Source organism: Semicossyphus pulcher, unplaced genomic scaffold, assembly GCF_022749685.1.
Source record: "Semicossyphus pulcher isolate SPU_LCO1_2020_fin unplaced genomic scaffold, fSemPul1.0.p SCAF_10, whole genome shotgun sequence".
Taxonomy (NCBI): Eukaryota; Metazoa; Chordata; class Actinopteri; order Labriformes; family Labridae; genus Semicossyphus; species Semicossyphus pulcher.
The window spans coordinates 349,310-365,000 of NW_027211604.1; the positions used below are offsets into that span (position 1 = coordinate 349,310).

Here is a 15,691-nt window from a genome sequence, read left to right on the forward strand (position 1 = left end):
CTGTTTGTTGATTTCAGCTCTGCCTTCAACACGATCATCCCGGCTCTGCTTCAGGACAAGCTCTCCCAGCTGAACGTGCCCGACTCCACCTGCAGGTGGATCACACACTTCCTGTCCGACAGGAGGCAGCACGTGAAGCTGGGGAAACACAGGTGGGAGATTGACCACCTGGTGACCTGGTGTGGTGAGAACAACCTGGAGCTTAATGCTCTGAGGACAGTGGAGATGGTTGTGGACTTCAGAAAGAAAGCAGCCACACCTGCCCCCATCACCATCAGCGACTCCACTGTTTCCACTGTGGAGTCTTTCTGCTTCCTGGGGACCATCATCAGCCAGGACCTCAGGTGGGAGCTGAACATCGGCTCAAAGGGACAGCAGAGGATGTACTTCCTGTGGCAGCCGAAGAAGTTCAACCTGCCAAAGACAATGATGGTGCACTTCTACAGACGATGTGGGCTTCATAGATAACTGGCAGACATTCTGGGGAAAGCCTGGTCTTATCGGAAGAGACGGCATTCATCCCACTTTGGATGGAGCAGCTCTTTTGTCTCGTAATATGGCTAAGTTTGTTAGTCGTAAAACCTGACAAACCAGAGTTGAGACCAGGAGGCAGAGCTGTAGTCCTACACACTCCTCTGAGCTTCCCTGTGAGCAGTTTCCCAGCCACAATGTTCATGTTATAGAGACTGTGTCTGCCCCCCAACCCAGGCCTGTTATTACAGTTAATTCAAACTCAAATAAAAAAGGAGTAAATCAAAAAAATTTAATAAAAATTAAAACAACAACCAAAGTTATGCCAAAAAATATGAGAATTAAATGTGGTGTGTTAAATATCAGATCCCTGTCATCTAAAGCTCTATTAGTGAACGATGTGATATCAGATGATCATATTGATTTACTCTCTTTAACTGAGACTTGGCTGTGTCAGGAAGAATATGTCAGCTTAAATGAATCCACTCCTCCCAGTCATCTTAATACTCATACTCCTCGAGACACTGGTCGAGGTGGTGGAGTGGCAGCTATCTTCAGTTCTAGTCTTCTAATCAACCCTCGACCCAAACTTAGTTTCTGCTCTTTTGAAAGCCTTGTTCTGAGTTTTTCACACCCAGCCTGTAAAACTTTACAGCCTGTTTTATTTGTGATAGTATACCGCCCTCCTGGCGCATACTCTGGTTTTCTAACTGAATTCTCAGAGTTTTTATCAGATTTAGTCCTGAGTTCAGATCAAATAATTATTGTAGGGGACTTCAATATTCATGTAGATGTTGATAATGATAGTCTTAGCATGGCATTTATGTCCCTTTTGGACTCTATTGGTTTCACTCAAAGTGTAAACCAGCCTACTCACCGCTTTAACCACACCCTCCACCTTGTTCTAGCTTATGGCCTTGAAACCGAAAACTTAATTGTCTTCCCACAAAATCCTCTTTTATCAGATCACTATTTAGTAACATTCGATGTCCTATTAACCGACTACTCTCCAGTTAACAAACATGTACTCACAAGATGTTTGTCTGATAGGACTGTGGCTAAATTTAAGGAAACAATTCCAGCTGCTTTTAATTCTTTACCACATCTGTTTCCTACAGAAAGCTCTGATGCTGATGTTAGTCCCTCTCAGCTTGATCAGTTTGTTGATAGTCCTGCAGGTTTGCTGAGAAGTACTCTAGACTCGATTGCCCCCTTAAAGAAGAAGATTATTAAACGACAGAGGCTAGCTCCATGGTATGACTCAGAAACTCGTAACTTGAAGCAAATGTCGCGTAAATTTGAAAGAATGTGGCGATCCGCCAAAACAGAAGAGCCTCGTTTACTCTGGCAAAATAGTCTTAATAAATACAGGAAGGCCCTACGGCATGCTCGAGGTGTCTACTACTCCTCCCTCATAGAAGAACATAAAAACAATCCCAGGTACCTTTTCAGCACTGTAGCCAGGCTGACAGAGAGTCACAGCTCCACTGAGCCAAGTATTCCTATAGGCCTCAGCAGTGATGATTTCATGAGCTTCTTTAATGACAAAATCCTAAAGATAAGAGACAAAATTTGTAACCTCCTGCCGTTAACTGGTGCAGATGTATCTTTGGAAACTGCTCACACACCTGATGTTTACACTGTTTTTCTCCAGTTGACCTTCCTGAGCTAAATTCTCTGATATCTTCGTCTAAACCATCAACCTGTCTTTGAGACCCGATTCCAACCAAGCTGCTTAAGGAAGTCTTTCCCTCAATTAGCACTTCTTTACTAGATATGATCAATATGTCTTTATCGATGTCCATTATGGACACCATGTTCAAACATAAATTAAACATAGGTGGACTCATAGGTGTACTTGGTTCCAGAGCACCCTAGGCCAAAAATCAATGATCAACTTTACTGTCATCTCTTGGACGCTTAGGTAAAGAGAGTGTCCAAGACGAAGGTGGACACGTCACGGAGTGGGTTAGGTACATTGTGTATATTGTGTATTGTGTGTATCTTTAAGCTTGGTTTCTCACCTGTTGAAGGTGTGACGGTAGTCGGAGTTGTTGTCGTGTCTTCTAATTTTTCTGAACAAACAAAAAATAAATTACATCATTTCAATCTGACTTCTTCAAAACAAACTTCTGATACAGTTTTTCCCAGTTGCTAAAACACTCATCCCCATTCTCTGAAGCGGCCTAAACCCATTTGTCGAATCAACCACTCTTTAGGCAAAACCAAGTTTCATTTATTTATTTGTGGAATTAGGACAGTGCACATTAATCAACCAATCAGCAGCATAGGTAAAATGCAAATTAGTGCAATAGTTAAATTTCATCCGTAGTCCTGAGGCAGGTACTTAAATCACATACAACAAATATTACAATTATAGGACACCTCACGAGACGGCCCACTGGACGGCACACAGACATGCTCACAAACAATTTTCCATATAGAATAGACACATTTGAAACATGACAAATGACATACCAACATACACTAAGTTGGTTAAAATGCAAGATGATCCCAATATCCCCAGGAGCGGGCAACAGAGGAGGAGACAGATGTTATACATTAGTGCATGAATGGTTAGTTTTTAACCAATGGTCGAGTGTTATTTTAAAGGTGAAGTTGTCGCAGTCTCCTGCTGCTAATTTGTTCCAGGAGTGTGTGCCTAAAACAGATACCACCATTTGACTAAATGTTGTTCTACGCCTCGGTACATGACAGTCTCCTCTAGTTTGTGCTCTGGTGTTTTTCCTATTGTTTTGTTTTTTCTGTATAAAATAATTTAATGGTGGGGGGGCACGCCCATGTAAGACTTTAAAAACAAGACAAACATCCATGAAAGTTTGGAAACTGTCAAAGTGTAAAATATTATACTTACTTATGATATTGCAATAATGGAAATGAAAAGGTTTCCTGTCCAGACTTGATGGGTTTTAATGTGCTCATTGTTATGTGTGACCAGGTTGTTACACAATATGTTATGTGAGAAAATATCATTGTGTGCATATAAGCTTTTGCTGATTGTTAAGTCAGACAAGGTCTTATATGACAGAAATTTGCCAGTTTGAACTTATTAATATTTAAGATTTTCTTAATATGTTCCTTGAATGTCAGATTGGAGTCGAAGACGATGCTGAGACACCTAAAATGTTCAACCACATCAAGTTTCTCTCCACTGTCCAGTACACATTGTTGGCCCTCTGCTGGCTGGCGGGAGAAGAACATGCATACAGTTTTTTTTGTATTGAGACGTAAGCATGACTTTAAAGCCAATGAGACACGAGTACCATAGCAGCAGATAGTATGACAGCAGCTCCTTGTTTTGTTTTCACGTGTGCAAACTTCTGTGTCATCAGCATATAATTGCACTTTAACCTTCGGACCAACATTTGGTAAGTTATTAACATAAAAACTGAATAAGATCGGTCTCAGTATAGAGCCTTGAACAGCTAAGGTATGATGATTGTGCATTTCCCATCTGTACAGCTTGTTTTATATTTGGCAGACATGACTTCATCCAGCAGAGGGCACTGTTAGAAAAATTAAAATAGGAGCGTTTTGAAAGAAGCACCTCATGATTTATTGTGTCGAAAGCTTGTTCAGGTCCAAAAAAACGTCTCCTACATAACCACCCTGGTCTAATGATCTTTGGATTTTTTAAAGAAAATAACAGGTGGCTGTATCAGTGGAGTGATGTTTGCGAAATCCAAACTGCATTGGGTGGAGAGGGGTCTGACAATTGTTAAGATATTCTGTTAATTGCACGGCAACCCATTTCTCTGCCACCTTTAATACAATGGGGAGGATATCCATCTGATTCTTGCGTACCGGCAAGTTAAAGCTCTGTACACCTGTAGTGAGGACATCTAAAAACTGGACCAGTGAAGCTGTGGAGGATCTTCAGGTGTACTTTGACTGTACGGATGGGACGCTTTCAAGACTGCTACCAACAGTCTGGATGAGTACACAGAGGCTGTGACATCATACATCAGCTTCTGCGAGGACAGCTGTGTATCATCACGCACCACGGTGAGTTACAACAACGACAAGCCCTGGTTCACAGCCAAACTCAGATGGCTGAGGCAGTTAGAGGAGGAGGCGTTTAGGAGTGGGAACAGAGACGGAAACAAACAGGCTAAATACACCTTCAGCCGGGCGGTGACAGAAGCTCAGCGTCTGTACTCTGAGAAACTACAGCAGCAGTTTTCAGGGGGAGATGCTGGCTCAGTCTGGAAGGGTCAAAGACAGCTCAACAGCTACAAGCCGAAAACCTCCCACTCTGTTAACGACCTGCACCTTGCCAACGACCTGAACGAGTTTTACTGTCGCTTTGATAGACAATGGGACAGTCCTGACACCATCCCCCGTGACTCTATTCAACAACAAGAACCACAGCTTATCACCTCCACCTGCCCCAGCACCTCAACGGCCCCCTCCCCTCACACCACAGCAACAACTCTCTCTATCTTGGAGAGAGATGTTAACAGGATTTTTAAGAGACAGAACCCCTGCAAAGCAGCCGGACCGGACTCTGTCTCCCCCTCCACCCTGAAGCACTGTGCCGATCAGCTGTCTCCGGTGTTCACAGACATCTTCAACACCTCATTAGAGACCTGCCGTGTGCCAGCCTGCTTCAAGGCCTCCTCCATCATTCCTGTCCCCAAAAGCCGAGGACCACAGGACTTAATGACTACAGACCCGTCGCCCTGACTCTGTGGCAGTGAAGTCCTTTGAGCGCCTGGTGCTCTCACACCTCAAGGACATCACAGACCCTCTCCTGGACCCCCTGCAGTTCGCCTACAGAGCCAACAGGTCCGTAGACGACGCAGTCAACATGGCCCTCCACTTCATCCCCCAGCATCTAGACTCAGCAGGAACCTATGCCAGGATCCTGTTTGTTGATTTCAGCTCTGCCTTCAACACGATCATCCCGGCTCTGCTTCAGGACAAGCTCTCCCAGCTGAACGTGCCCGACTCCACCTGCAGGTGGATCACACACTTCCTGTCCGACAGGAGGCAGCACGTGAAGCTGGGGAAACACAGGTGGGAGATTGACCACCTGGTGACCTGGTGTGGTGAGAACAACCTGGAGCTTAATGCTCTGAGGACAGTGGAGATGGTTGTGGACTTCAGAAAGAAAGCAGCCACACCTGCCCCCATCACCATCAGCGACTCCACTGTTTCCACTGTGGAGTCTTTCTGCTTCCTGGGGACCATCATCAGCCAGGACCTCAGGTGGGAGCTGAACATCGGCTCAAAGGGACAGCAGAGGATGTACTTCCTGTGGCAGCCGAAGAAGTTCAACCTGCCAAAGACAATGATGGTGCACTTCTACAGACGATGTGGGCTTCATAGATAACTGGCAGACATTCTGGGGAAAGCCTGGTCTTATCGGAAGAGACGGCATTCATCCCACTTTGGATGGAGCAGCTCTTTTGTCTCGTAATATGGCTAAGTTTGTTAGTCGTAAAACCTGACAAACCAGAGTTGAGACCAGGAGGCAGAGCTGTAGTCCTACACACTCCTCTGAGCTTCCCTGTGAGCAGTTTCCCAGCCACAATGTTCATGTTATAGAGACTGTGTCTGCCCCCCAACCCAGGCCTGTTATTACAGTTAATTCAAACTCAAATAAAAAAGGAGTAAATCAAAAAAATTTAATAAAAATTAAAACAACAACCAAAGTTATGCCAAAAAATATGAGAATTAAATGTGGTGTGTTAAATATCAGATCCCTGTCATCTAAAGCTCTATTAGTGAACGATCTGATATCAGATGATCATATTGATTTACTCTCTTTAACTGAGACTTGGCTGTGTCAGGAAGAATATGTCAGCTTCAATGAATCCACTCCTCCCAGTCATCTTAATACTCATACTCCTTGAGACACTGGTCGAGGTGGTGGAGTGGCAGCTATCTTCAGTTCTAGTCTTCTAATCAACCCTCGACCCAAACTTAGTTTCAGCTCTTTTGAAAGCCTTGTTCTGAGTTTTTCACACCCAGCCTGTAAAACTTTACAGCCTGTTTTATTTGTGATAGTATACCGCCCTCCTGGCGCATACTCTGATTTTCTAACTGAATTCTCAGAGTTTTTATCAGATTTAGTCCTGAGTTCAGATCAAATAATTATTGTAGGGGACTTCAATATTCATGTAGATGTTGATAATGATAGTCTTAGCATGGCATTTATGTCCCTTTTGGACTCTATTGGTTTCACTCAAAGTGTAAACCAGCCTACTCACTGCTTTAACCACACCCTCCACCTTGTTCTAGCTTATGGCCTTGAAACCGAAAACTTAATTGTCTTCCCACAAAATCCTCTTTTATCAGATCACTATTTAGTAACATTCGATGTCCTATTAACCGACTACTCTCCAGTTAACAAAAATGTACTCACAAGATGTTTGTCTGATAGGACTGTAGCTAAATTTAAGGAAACAATTCCAGCTGCTTTTAATTCTTTACCACATCTGTTTACTACAGAAAGCTCTGATGCTAATGTTAGTCCCTCTCAGCTTGATCAGTTTGTTGATAGTCCTGCAGGTTTGCTGAGAAGTACTCTAGACTCGATTGCCCCCTTAAAGAAGAAGATTATTAAACGACAGAGGCTAGCTCCATGGTATGACTCAGAAACTCGTAACTTGAAGCAAATGTCGCGTAAATTTGAAAGAATGTGGCGATTCACCAAAACAGAAGAGTCTCGTTTACTCTGGCAAAATAGTCTTAATAAATACAGGAAGGCCCTACGGCATGCTCGAGGTGTCTACTACTCCTCCCTCATAGAAGAACATAAAAACAATCCCAGGTACCTTTTCAGCACTGTAGCCAGGCTGACAGAGAGTCACAGCTCCACTGAGCCAAGTATTCCTATAGGCCTCAGCAGTGACGATTTCATGAGCTTCTTTAATGACAAAATCCTAAAGATAAGAGACAAAATTTGTAACCTCCTGCCGTTAACTGGTGCAGATGTATCTTTGGAAACTGCTCACACACCTGATGTTTACACTGTTTTTCTCCAGTTGACCTTCCTGAGCTAAATTCTCTGATATCTTCGTCTAAACCATCAACCTGTCTTTTAGACCCGATTCCAACCAAGCTGCTTAAGGAAGTCTTTCCCTCAATTAGCACTTCTTTACTAGATATGATCAATATGTCTTTATCGATGGGCTATGTACCCCAGTCTTTTAAACTAGCTGTAATTAAGCCACTTCTTAAAAAGCCTACCCATGATTCAGGCACCTTAGCTAACTATAGACCTATATCTAACCTTCCTTTTATCTCAAAGATCCTTGAGAAAGCAGTCGCTAATCAATTATGTGACTTTCTTCATAACAACAGTTTATTTGAGGACTTTCAGTCAGGATTTAGAGTCCACCATAGCACTGAGACAGCACTGAGAGTTTGATCTACTTCCTGCTCCAGACAGAGGACTTCTCTCTGTACTCGTCCTGTTAGATCTTAGTGCCGCTTTCGACACGATAGACCATCACATCCTGTTACAGAGATTAGAACATTTAATTGACATTACAGGATCTGCACTAAGTTGGTTTAAATCTTATCTATCAGATCGATCTCAGTTTGTTAATGTTCATGATGTGTCCTCTATGCAAACCAAAGTTAGTCATGGAGTTCCACAAGGTTCTGTGCTCGGACCGATTCTTTTTACCTTATATATGCTTCCTCTGGGTAATATCATGAGGAAACACTCCATTAATTTTCATTGTTATGCAGATGATACTCAATTATACTTATCTATGAAGCCAGATGAAACCAATCAGCTATCTAAACTAGAAGCATGCCTTAAGGACATAAAGATCTGGATGACTAGAAACTTTCTGCTACTTAATTCAGACAAAACTGAAGTTATTGTGCTCGGCCCAAAACACCTTAGAGACTCTTTCTCTAATGATATAGCTGCCCTAGATGGCATCAGTCTGGCATCCAGCACTACTGTTAGGAATCTGGGAGTTCTATTTGATCAGGATATGTCCTTCATCTCCCACATAAAACAAATATCAAGGACAGCCTTCTTTCATCTTCGCAACAAAAATCAGACACATCTTGTCTCAAAACGATGCAGAAAAACTAGTCCATGCATTCGTTACTTCCAGGTTGGATTATTGTAACTCGTTACTATCAGGCTGCCCTAATAAGTCACTAAAAACTCTGCAGCACGTGTGCTGACAAGAACTAGGAAGAGAGATCACATCTCTCCTGTATTAGCCTCTCTGCACTGGCTTCCTGTAAAATCTAGAATAGAATTTAAAATCCTTCTTCTTACTTACAAAGCTCTTAATGGTCAGGCACCATCATATCTTAAAGAGCTCATAGTGCCATATTACCCCTCTAGAACATTGCGCTCCCAGGATGCAGGCCTGCTTGTGGTACCTAAAGTCTCTAAGAGTAGTGTTGGAGGTAGAGCCTTCAATTACCAGGCCCCCCTCCTCTGGAACAATCTACCAGTCAAGGTCCGGGAGGCAGACACCCTCTCTTCTTTTAAGAGTAGACTTAAAACTTTCCTCTTTGATAAAGCTTATAGTTAGGGCTGGCTCAGGCTTGGACTAGCCCATAGTTATGCTGCTATAGGTTTAGACTGCCGGGGGGATCTGACACACCAAGCTTCTCTCTCTCTCTCTCTCTGACTCTCTGACTCTCTCTCTCTCTCTCTCTCTTCCTCTCTCTCTGACTCTCTCTCTGACTCTCTCTCTCTCTCTGTCATGTTAATGCAGCTCATTAACTCTGTATCTTCTGGTCCCATTAACATTACTAACCACATATCTTCCCGGGAGTTCTTGTGCTCCCTTGTCTTGAAGGTTCCTGAGGATCGTTGCTGCAGACCACCTGCTGCTGTGGACCTGCTCGACTGCAACAACTACTAACATCAGCCTTCCCCATAGTATCATTATTGTTGCTGCTAATGCTAATAGTAGACCTGTTGACTTCAACTGTTACAATTACGATTACCTCAGCCTTTATCATTACTCTGCTTCTCTCGCTAATTTATTTATTTATTTATTTATTTAGCCAATCTTCACCCTAGTCTACCACTATTATTGGCATTGCAACCATAAGTATGTGTCTGTTGTTGTTCATGTAACAAGGACATATGTTGTTGTGGTAACAAGAACATATGTTGTTGTTGCTCTCTTTGCCTGTCTCTATCCTGCATCTCCTTCTATCCCATTTTCGGCCCATCCAGTCGAGGCAGATGGCTGTTCAACATGAGTCTGGTTCTGCTCGAGGTTTCTGCCTGTTAAAAGGAAGTTTTTCCTTGCCAATGTGCCGAATTGCTAAGTGCTACTCATGGTGGATTGATGTTGGGCCTCTCTTTAAATAACTTAACAAAGAGTCGGTCTAGACCTGCTCTTTCTGTAAAGTGTCTCGAGATAACCCTGGTTATGATTTGGCGCTATACAAATAAAATTTGATTGATTGATTGATTGATTGATTCTACACCGCCATAACTGAGTCCATCCTCCCCTGCTCCATCACCGTCTGGTACGCTGCTGCTACTGCCAGGGACAAGGGCAGGCTGCAGCGTATCATCCGCTCTGCAGAGAGGGTGATTGGCTGCAATCTGCCATCTCTCCAGGACCTGTACACCTCCAGGACCCTGAGGCGTGCAGGTAAGATCGTGGCCGACCCCTCTCACCCCGGTCTTAGTCTCTCTGAGACAACTACCCACTCAACATCTCACGAATGTTTAATAGACTCTAATTCAGACTCTATACGTTACATTAACGCATATTGGACTTTTATATTGTCTGTTCACTGCACTATTTTTATTCTTAACTTTAATTTACACTGTAATCTTTTGCACTCTACAATATCCTGCACATCTGTACAGTTTTTAATTCAAACCTCTGATGTAATCTGATGTAATGTGAGCTAATGTGAGCTAATCTGATCTAATGTGAGCTAATGTGAGCTAATGTGAGCTAATCTGATCTAATGTGAGCTAATGTGATCTAATGTGAGCTAATCTGATCTAATGTGAGCTAATGTGAGCTAATGTGAGCTAATCTGATCTAATGTGAGCTAATGTGATCTAATGCGAGCTAATGTGAGCTAATGTGAGCTAATCTGATCTAATGTGAGCTAATGTGAGCTAATCTGATCTAATGTGAGCTAATGTGAGCTGATGTGATCTGATGTAATCTGATCTAATGTGAGCTAATGTGAGCTAATCTGATCTAATGTAAACTAATGTGATCTAATGTGAGCTAATCTGATCTAATGTGAGCTAATGTGAGCTAATCTGATTTGATGTAATCTGATCTAATGTGAGCTAATGTGAGCTAATGTGATCTGATGTAATCTGATCTAATGTGAGCTAATGTGAGCTAATCTGATCTAATGTAAACTAATGTGATCTAATGTGAGCTAATCTGATCTAATGTGAGCTAATGTGATCTAATCTGATCTGACGTAATCTGATCTAATGTGAGCTAATGTGATCTGATGTAATCTGATCTAATGTGAGCTAATGTGATCTGATGTAATCTGATCTAATGTGAGCTAATCTGATCTAATGTAAACTAATGTGATCTAATGTGAGCTAATCTGATCTAATGTGAGCCAATGTGAGCTAATCTGATCTGATGTAATCTGATCTAATGTGAGCTAATGTGAGCTAATGTGATCTGATGTAATCTGATCTAATGTGAGCTAATGTGAGCTAATCTGATCTAATGTAAACTAATGTGATCTAATGTGAGCTAATCTGATCTAATGTGAGCTAATGTGAGCTAATCTGATCTGACGTAATCTGATCTAATGTGAGCTAATGTGATCTGATGTAATCTGATCTAATGTGAGCTAATGTGAGCTAATCTGATCTAATGTAAACTAATGTGATCTAATGTGAGCTAATCTGATCTGATGTGAGCTAATGTGAGCTAATCTGATCTGATGTAATCTGATCTGATGTGAGCTAATGTGATCTAATCTGATTTGACGTAATCTGATCTAATGTGAGCTAATGTGATCTAATGTGAGCTAATGTGAGCTAATCTGATCTGACGTAATCTGATCTAATGTAAACTAATGTGATCTAATCTGATCTAATGTAAACTAATGTGATCTAATCTGATCTAATGTGAGCTAATGTGAGCTAATCTGATCTAATGTGAGCTAATGTGAGCTAATCTGATCTAATGCGAGCTAATGTGATCTAATGCGAACTAATGTGAGCTAATGTGAGCTAATCTGATCTAATGTGAGCTAATGTGAGCTGATGTGATCTGATGTAATCTGATCTAATGTGAGCTAATGTGAGCTAATCTGATCTAATGTAAACTAATGTGATCTAATGTGAGCTAATCTGATCTAATGTGAGCTAATGTGAGCTAATCTGATTTGATGTAATCTGATCTAATGTGAGCTAATGTGAGCTAATGTGATCTGATGTAATCTGATCTAATGTGAGCTAATGTGAGCTAATCTGATCTAATGTAAACTAATGTGATCTAATGTGAGCTAATGTGATCTAATCTGATCTGACGTAATCTGATCTAATGTGAGCTAATGTGATCTGATGTAATCTGATCTAATGTGAGCTAATGTGAGCTAATCTGATCTAATGTAAACTAATGTGATCTAATGTGAGCTAATCTGATCTAATGTGAGCTAATGTGAGCTGATGTGATCTGATGTAATCTGATCTAATGTGAGCTAATGTGAGCTAATCTGATCTAATGTAAACTAATGTGATCTAATGTGAGCTAATCTGATCTAATGTGAGCTAATGTGAGCTAATCTGATTTGATGTAATCTGATCTAATGTGAGCTAATGTGAGCTAATGTGATCTGATGTAATCTGATCTAATGTGAGCTAATGTGAGCTAATCTGATCTAATGTAAACTAATGTGATCTAATGTGAGCTAATCTGATCTAATGTGAGCTAATGTGATCTAATCTGATCTGACGTAATCTGATCTAATGTGAGCTAATGTGATCTGATGTAATCTGATCTAATGTGAGCTAATGTGATCTGATGTAATCTGATCTAATGTGAGCTAATCTGATCTAATGTAAACTAATGTGATCTAATGTGAGCTAATCTGATCTGATGTAATCTGATCTAATGTGAGCTAATGTGAGCTAATGTGATCTGATGTAATCTGATCTAATGTGAGCTAATGTGAGCTAATCTGATCTAATGTAAACTAATGTGATCTAATGTGAGCTAATCTGATCTAATGTGAGCTAATGTGATCTAATCTGATCTGACGTAATCTGATCTAATGTGAGCTAATGTGATCTGATGTAATCTGATCTAATGTGAGCTAATGTGAGCTAATCTGATCTAATGTAAACTAATGTGATCTAATGTGAGCTAATCTGATCTGATGTGAGCTAATGTGAGCTAATCTGATCTGATGTAATCTGATCTGATGTGAGCTAATGTGATCTAATCTGATTTGACGTAATCTGATCTAATGTGAGCTAATGTGATCTAATGTGAGCTAATGTGAGCTAATCTGATCTGACGTAATCTGATCTAATGTAAACTAATGTGATCTAATCTGATCTAATGTAAACTAATGTGATCTAATCTGATCTAATGTGAGCTAATGTGAGCTAATCTGATCTAATGTGAGCTAATGTGAGCTAATCTGATCTAATGCGAGCTAATGTGATCTAATGCGAACTAATGTGAGCTAATGTGAGCTAATCTGATCTAATGTGAGCTAATGTGAGCTGATGTGATCTGATGTAATCTGATCTAATGTGAGCTAATGTGAGCTAATCTGATCTAATGTAAACTAATGTGATCTAATGTGAGCTAATCTGATCTAATGTGAGCTAATGTGAGCTAATCTGATTTGATGTAATCTGATCTAATGTGAGCTAATGTGAGCTAATGTGATCTGATGTAATCTGATCTAATGTGAGCTAATGTGAGCTAATCTGATCTAATGTAAACTAATGTGATCTAATGTGAGCTAATGTGATCTAATCTGATCTGACGTAATCTGATCTAATGTGAGCTAATGTGATCTGATGTAATCTGATCTAATGTGAGCTAATGTGAGCTAATCTGATCTAATGTAAACTAATGTGATCTAATGTGAGCTAATCTGATCTAATGTGAGCTAATGTGAGCTAATCTGATCTGATGTAATCTGATCTAATGTGAGCTAATGTGATCTAATCTGATCTGACGTAATCTGATCTAATGTAAACTAATGTGATCTAATGTGAGCTAATCTGATCTAATGTGAGCTAATGTGAGCTAATCTGATCTGATCTAATGTGAGCTAATGTGAGCTAATCTGATCTGACGTAATCTGATCTAATGTGAGCTAATGTGATCTAATGTGAGCTAATGTGATCTAATGTGATCTAATGTGAGCTAATGTGAGCTAATCTGATCTGATCTAATGTGAGCTAATGTGAGCTAATCTGATCTGACGTAATCTGATCTAATGTGAGCTAATGTGATCTAATGTGAGCTAATCTGATCTAATCTGATCTAATGTGAGCTGATGTGAGCTAATCTGATCTAATGTGATCTAATGTGATCTAATGTGAGCTAATGTGAGCTAATCTGATCTGATCTAATCTGATCTAATGTGAGCTGATGTGAGCTAATCGGATGTAAACATCACAGTGTCACCTGTTATCTTGATGCTGTTTCTGTCGGTAACCAATCCTGTGGCCCCAGACTCCTGAAGCCCCTTCCTCAGCTGTTGCTCCACCTCCTCTACATCAACGAGCTGTTTGAACCAGAGGTCAAAGGACACCACCACACTTCCCTGACTGCAAACACACACACACACACACACACACACAAAGTCAATAACACTTATCAATACTTTTATCAAAATTATGACAGAATCAGTTTCATGTTTTTTTTCAATGATACAATCACTTTATCAGACAGCAGCTGCTGTTCAGACTGATCGGGATATTGATTATTGATCAGGATTATTTGTTGATCAAGATATTATTTGTTGATCAAGATATTAGTTATTAATCATAATATTAATTATTGATTAGGATATGAATTATTGATCGGCGATCTGACCTGAAGTATAAAACCTGACTGGACATGAAGAGAGTTCTGAGCTCAGTGTGACTGAATGCATCAGAAACCTGTCGACCAATCAGAGAACATACTGTGATCAAGTGAATGTAATAGTATGTACTTTATAGTGCATACTCTGTGGTGTGTACTTCATATTGCGTACTCTGTGGTGTGTACTTCATATTGTGTACTCTCTGGTGTGTACTTTATACTGTGTACTCTGTTAATATCCGTACTTCAGTGTATTCTTCATATTCATTGCATTCTTCAGTGAATGTCATTGTATTCAGTGTGTAGAGTGTACTCTACAGTTGCAGTGTATTTTGTAGTTTGTACTTTTTAGTGTTCACAATAAATTCAAAGTTAACCTTCAACTTTTTTTAAAATGTCAAACACACTGGTACTCTGATCAATATTTTGTTACTTCCTCTCCTGTCTTTCACAGTAACAGGGTTAATGCCCCGTTACTTTCAGAATAAAAGCCTGTGATCTCACCAGGTTTTGGATGTCGTAGGCGAGAGATTTAAAGAGTCGACTGCTAGAGTTTCTCAGCTCTTCAGAGAAAAGGGCTCCGTCTGTGATCACCATCCGACCCCTCAGCAGCGCTGGCTTAACAGCACCTCCACAGTAAACAACAACACGTTGATCAATAACATTAGCCTGATCTGACACCTGAACAGGTAATTTAAAAAAGACGGTGAGTTTACCTTCAGGCTGCAGACTGAGCCATGACACCACACTCAGACCGACACAACAGAGGAGAAGAAGAGACGACACGACGATCAGGAGGAACTCCACCGACGGCAGACTGCGCTTCATCCCCACACCTGCAACATGTGATCAATACATTATAATTAAACATTAAGTATTTTAATTTTGAAAATAAGTCGTGTCACTTCCTGTTAGTACATAAGCAGGCTCACCTGTGTGAGATGAAGTTCCCCTGCTGCAGACTTCAAGCGTTCTGAGTGTTTCTGTTTCCTTCACAGAGTGTTTGTGGTGTGAATGTGACCCTTGATCATCTTTTACTGAGCTGAACAAGATGAATGACTCATTATCAATTATCAGTCCTTATCAAATGTGAGGGCAATTCTCCTCCTGAAGATAATTTGTGAAGAACAAGCAAACTCAATGTTTTGAATCAAGTCTCTTTACTTACATTTTACATGCAGCATGGAGAGAAGTGCGAAAGT

General features: G+C 40.8%; 1 protein-coding gene across 1 annotated transcript in view; it reads right to left on the bottom strand.

Moving 5' to 3' along the window:
• Positions 1–15,317, bottom strand: part of tmprss15 (transmembrane serine protease 15) — a 44,165-nt gene extending 28,848 nt beyond the window's left edge. The window contains exons 1-5 of the mRNA XM_069670677.1: positions 15,206–15,317; positions 14,994–15,118; positions 14,499–14,566; positions 14,088–14,230; positions 2,496–2,546 (exon numbers count right to left, since the gene is read on the bottom strand). Coding sequence (XP_069526778.1) covers positions 2,496–2,546; positions 14,088–14,230; positions 14,499–14,566; positions 14,994–15,118; positions 15,206–15,317 — 499 coding nt within the window. The remainder of the gene's footprint in view (positions 1–2,495; positions 2,547–14,087; positions 14,231–14,498; positions 14,567–14,993; positions 15,119–15,205) is intronic.
• Between the last annotated feature and the right edge of the window lie 374 nt (positions 15,318–15,691).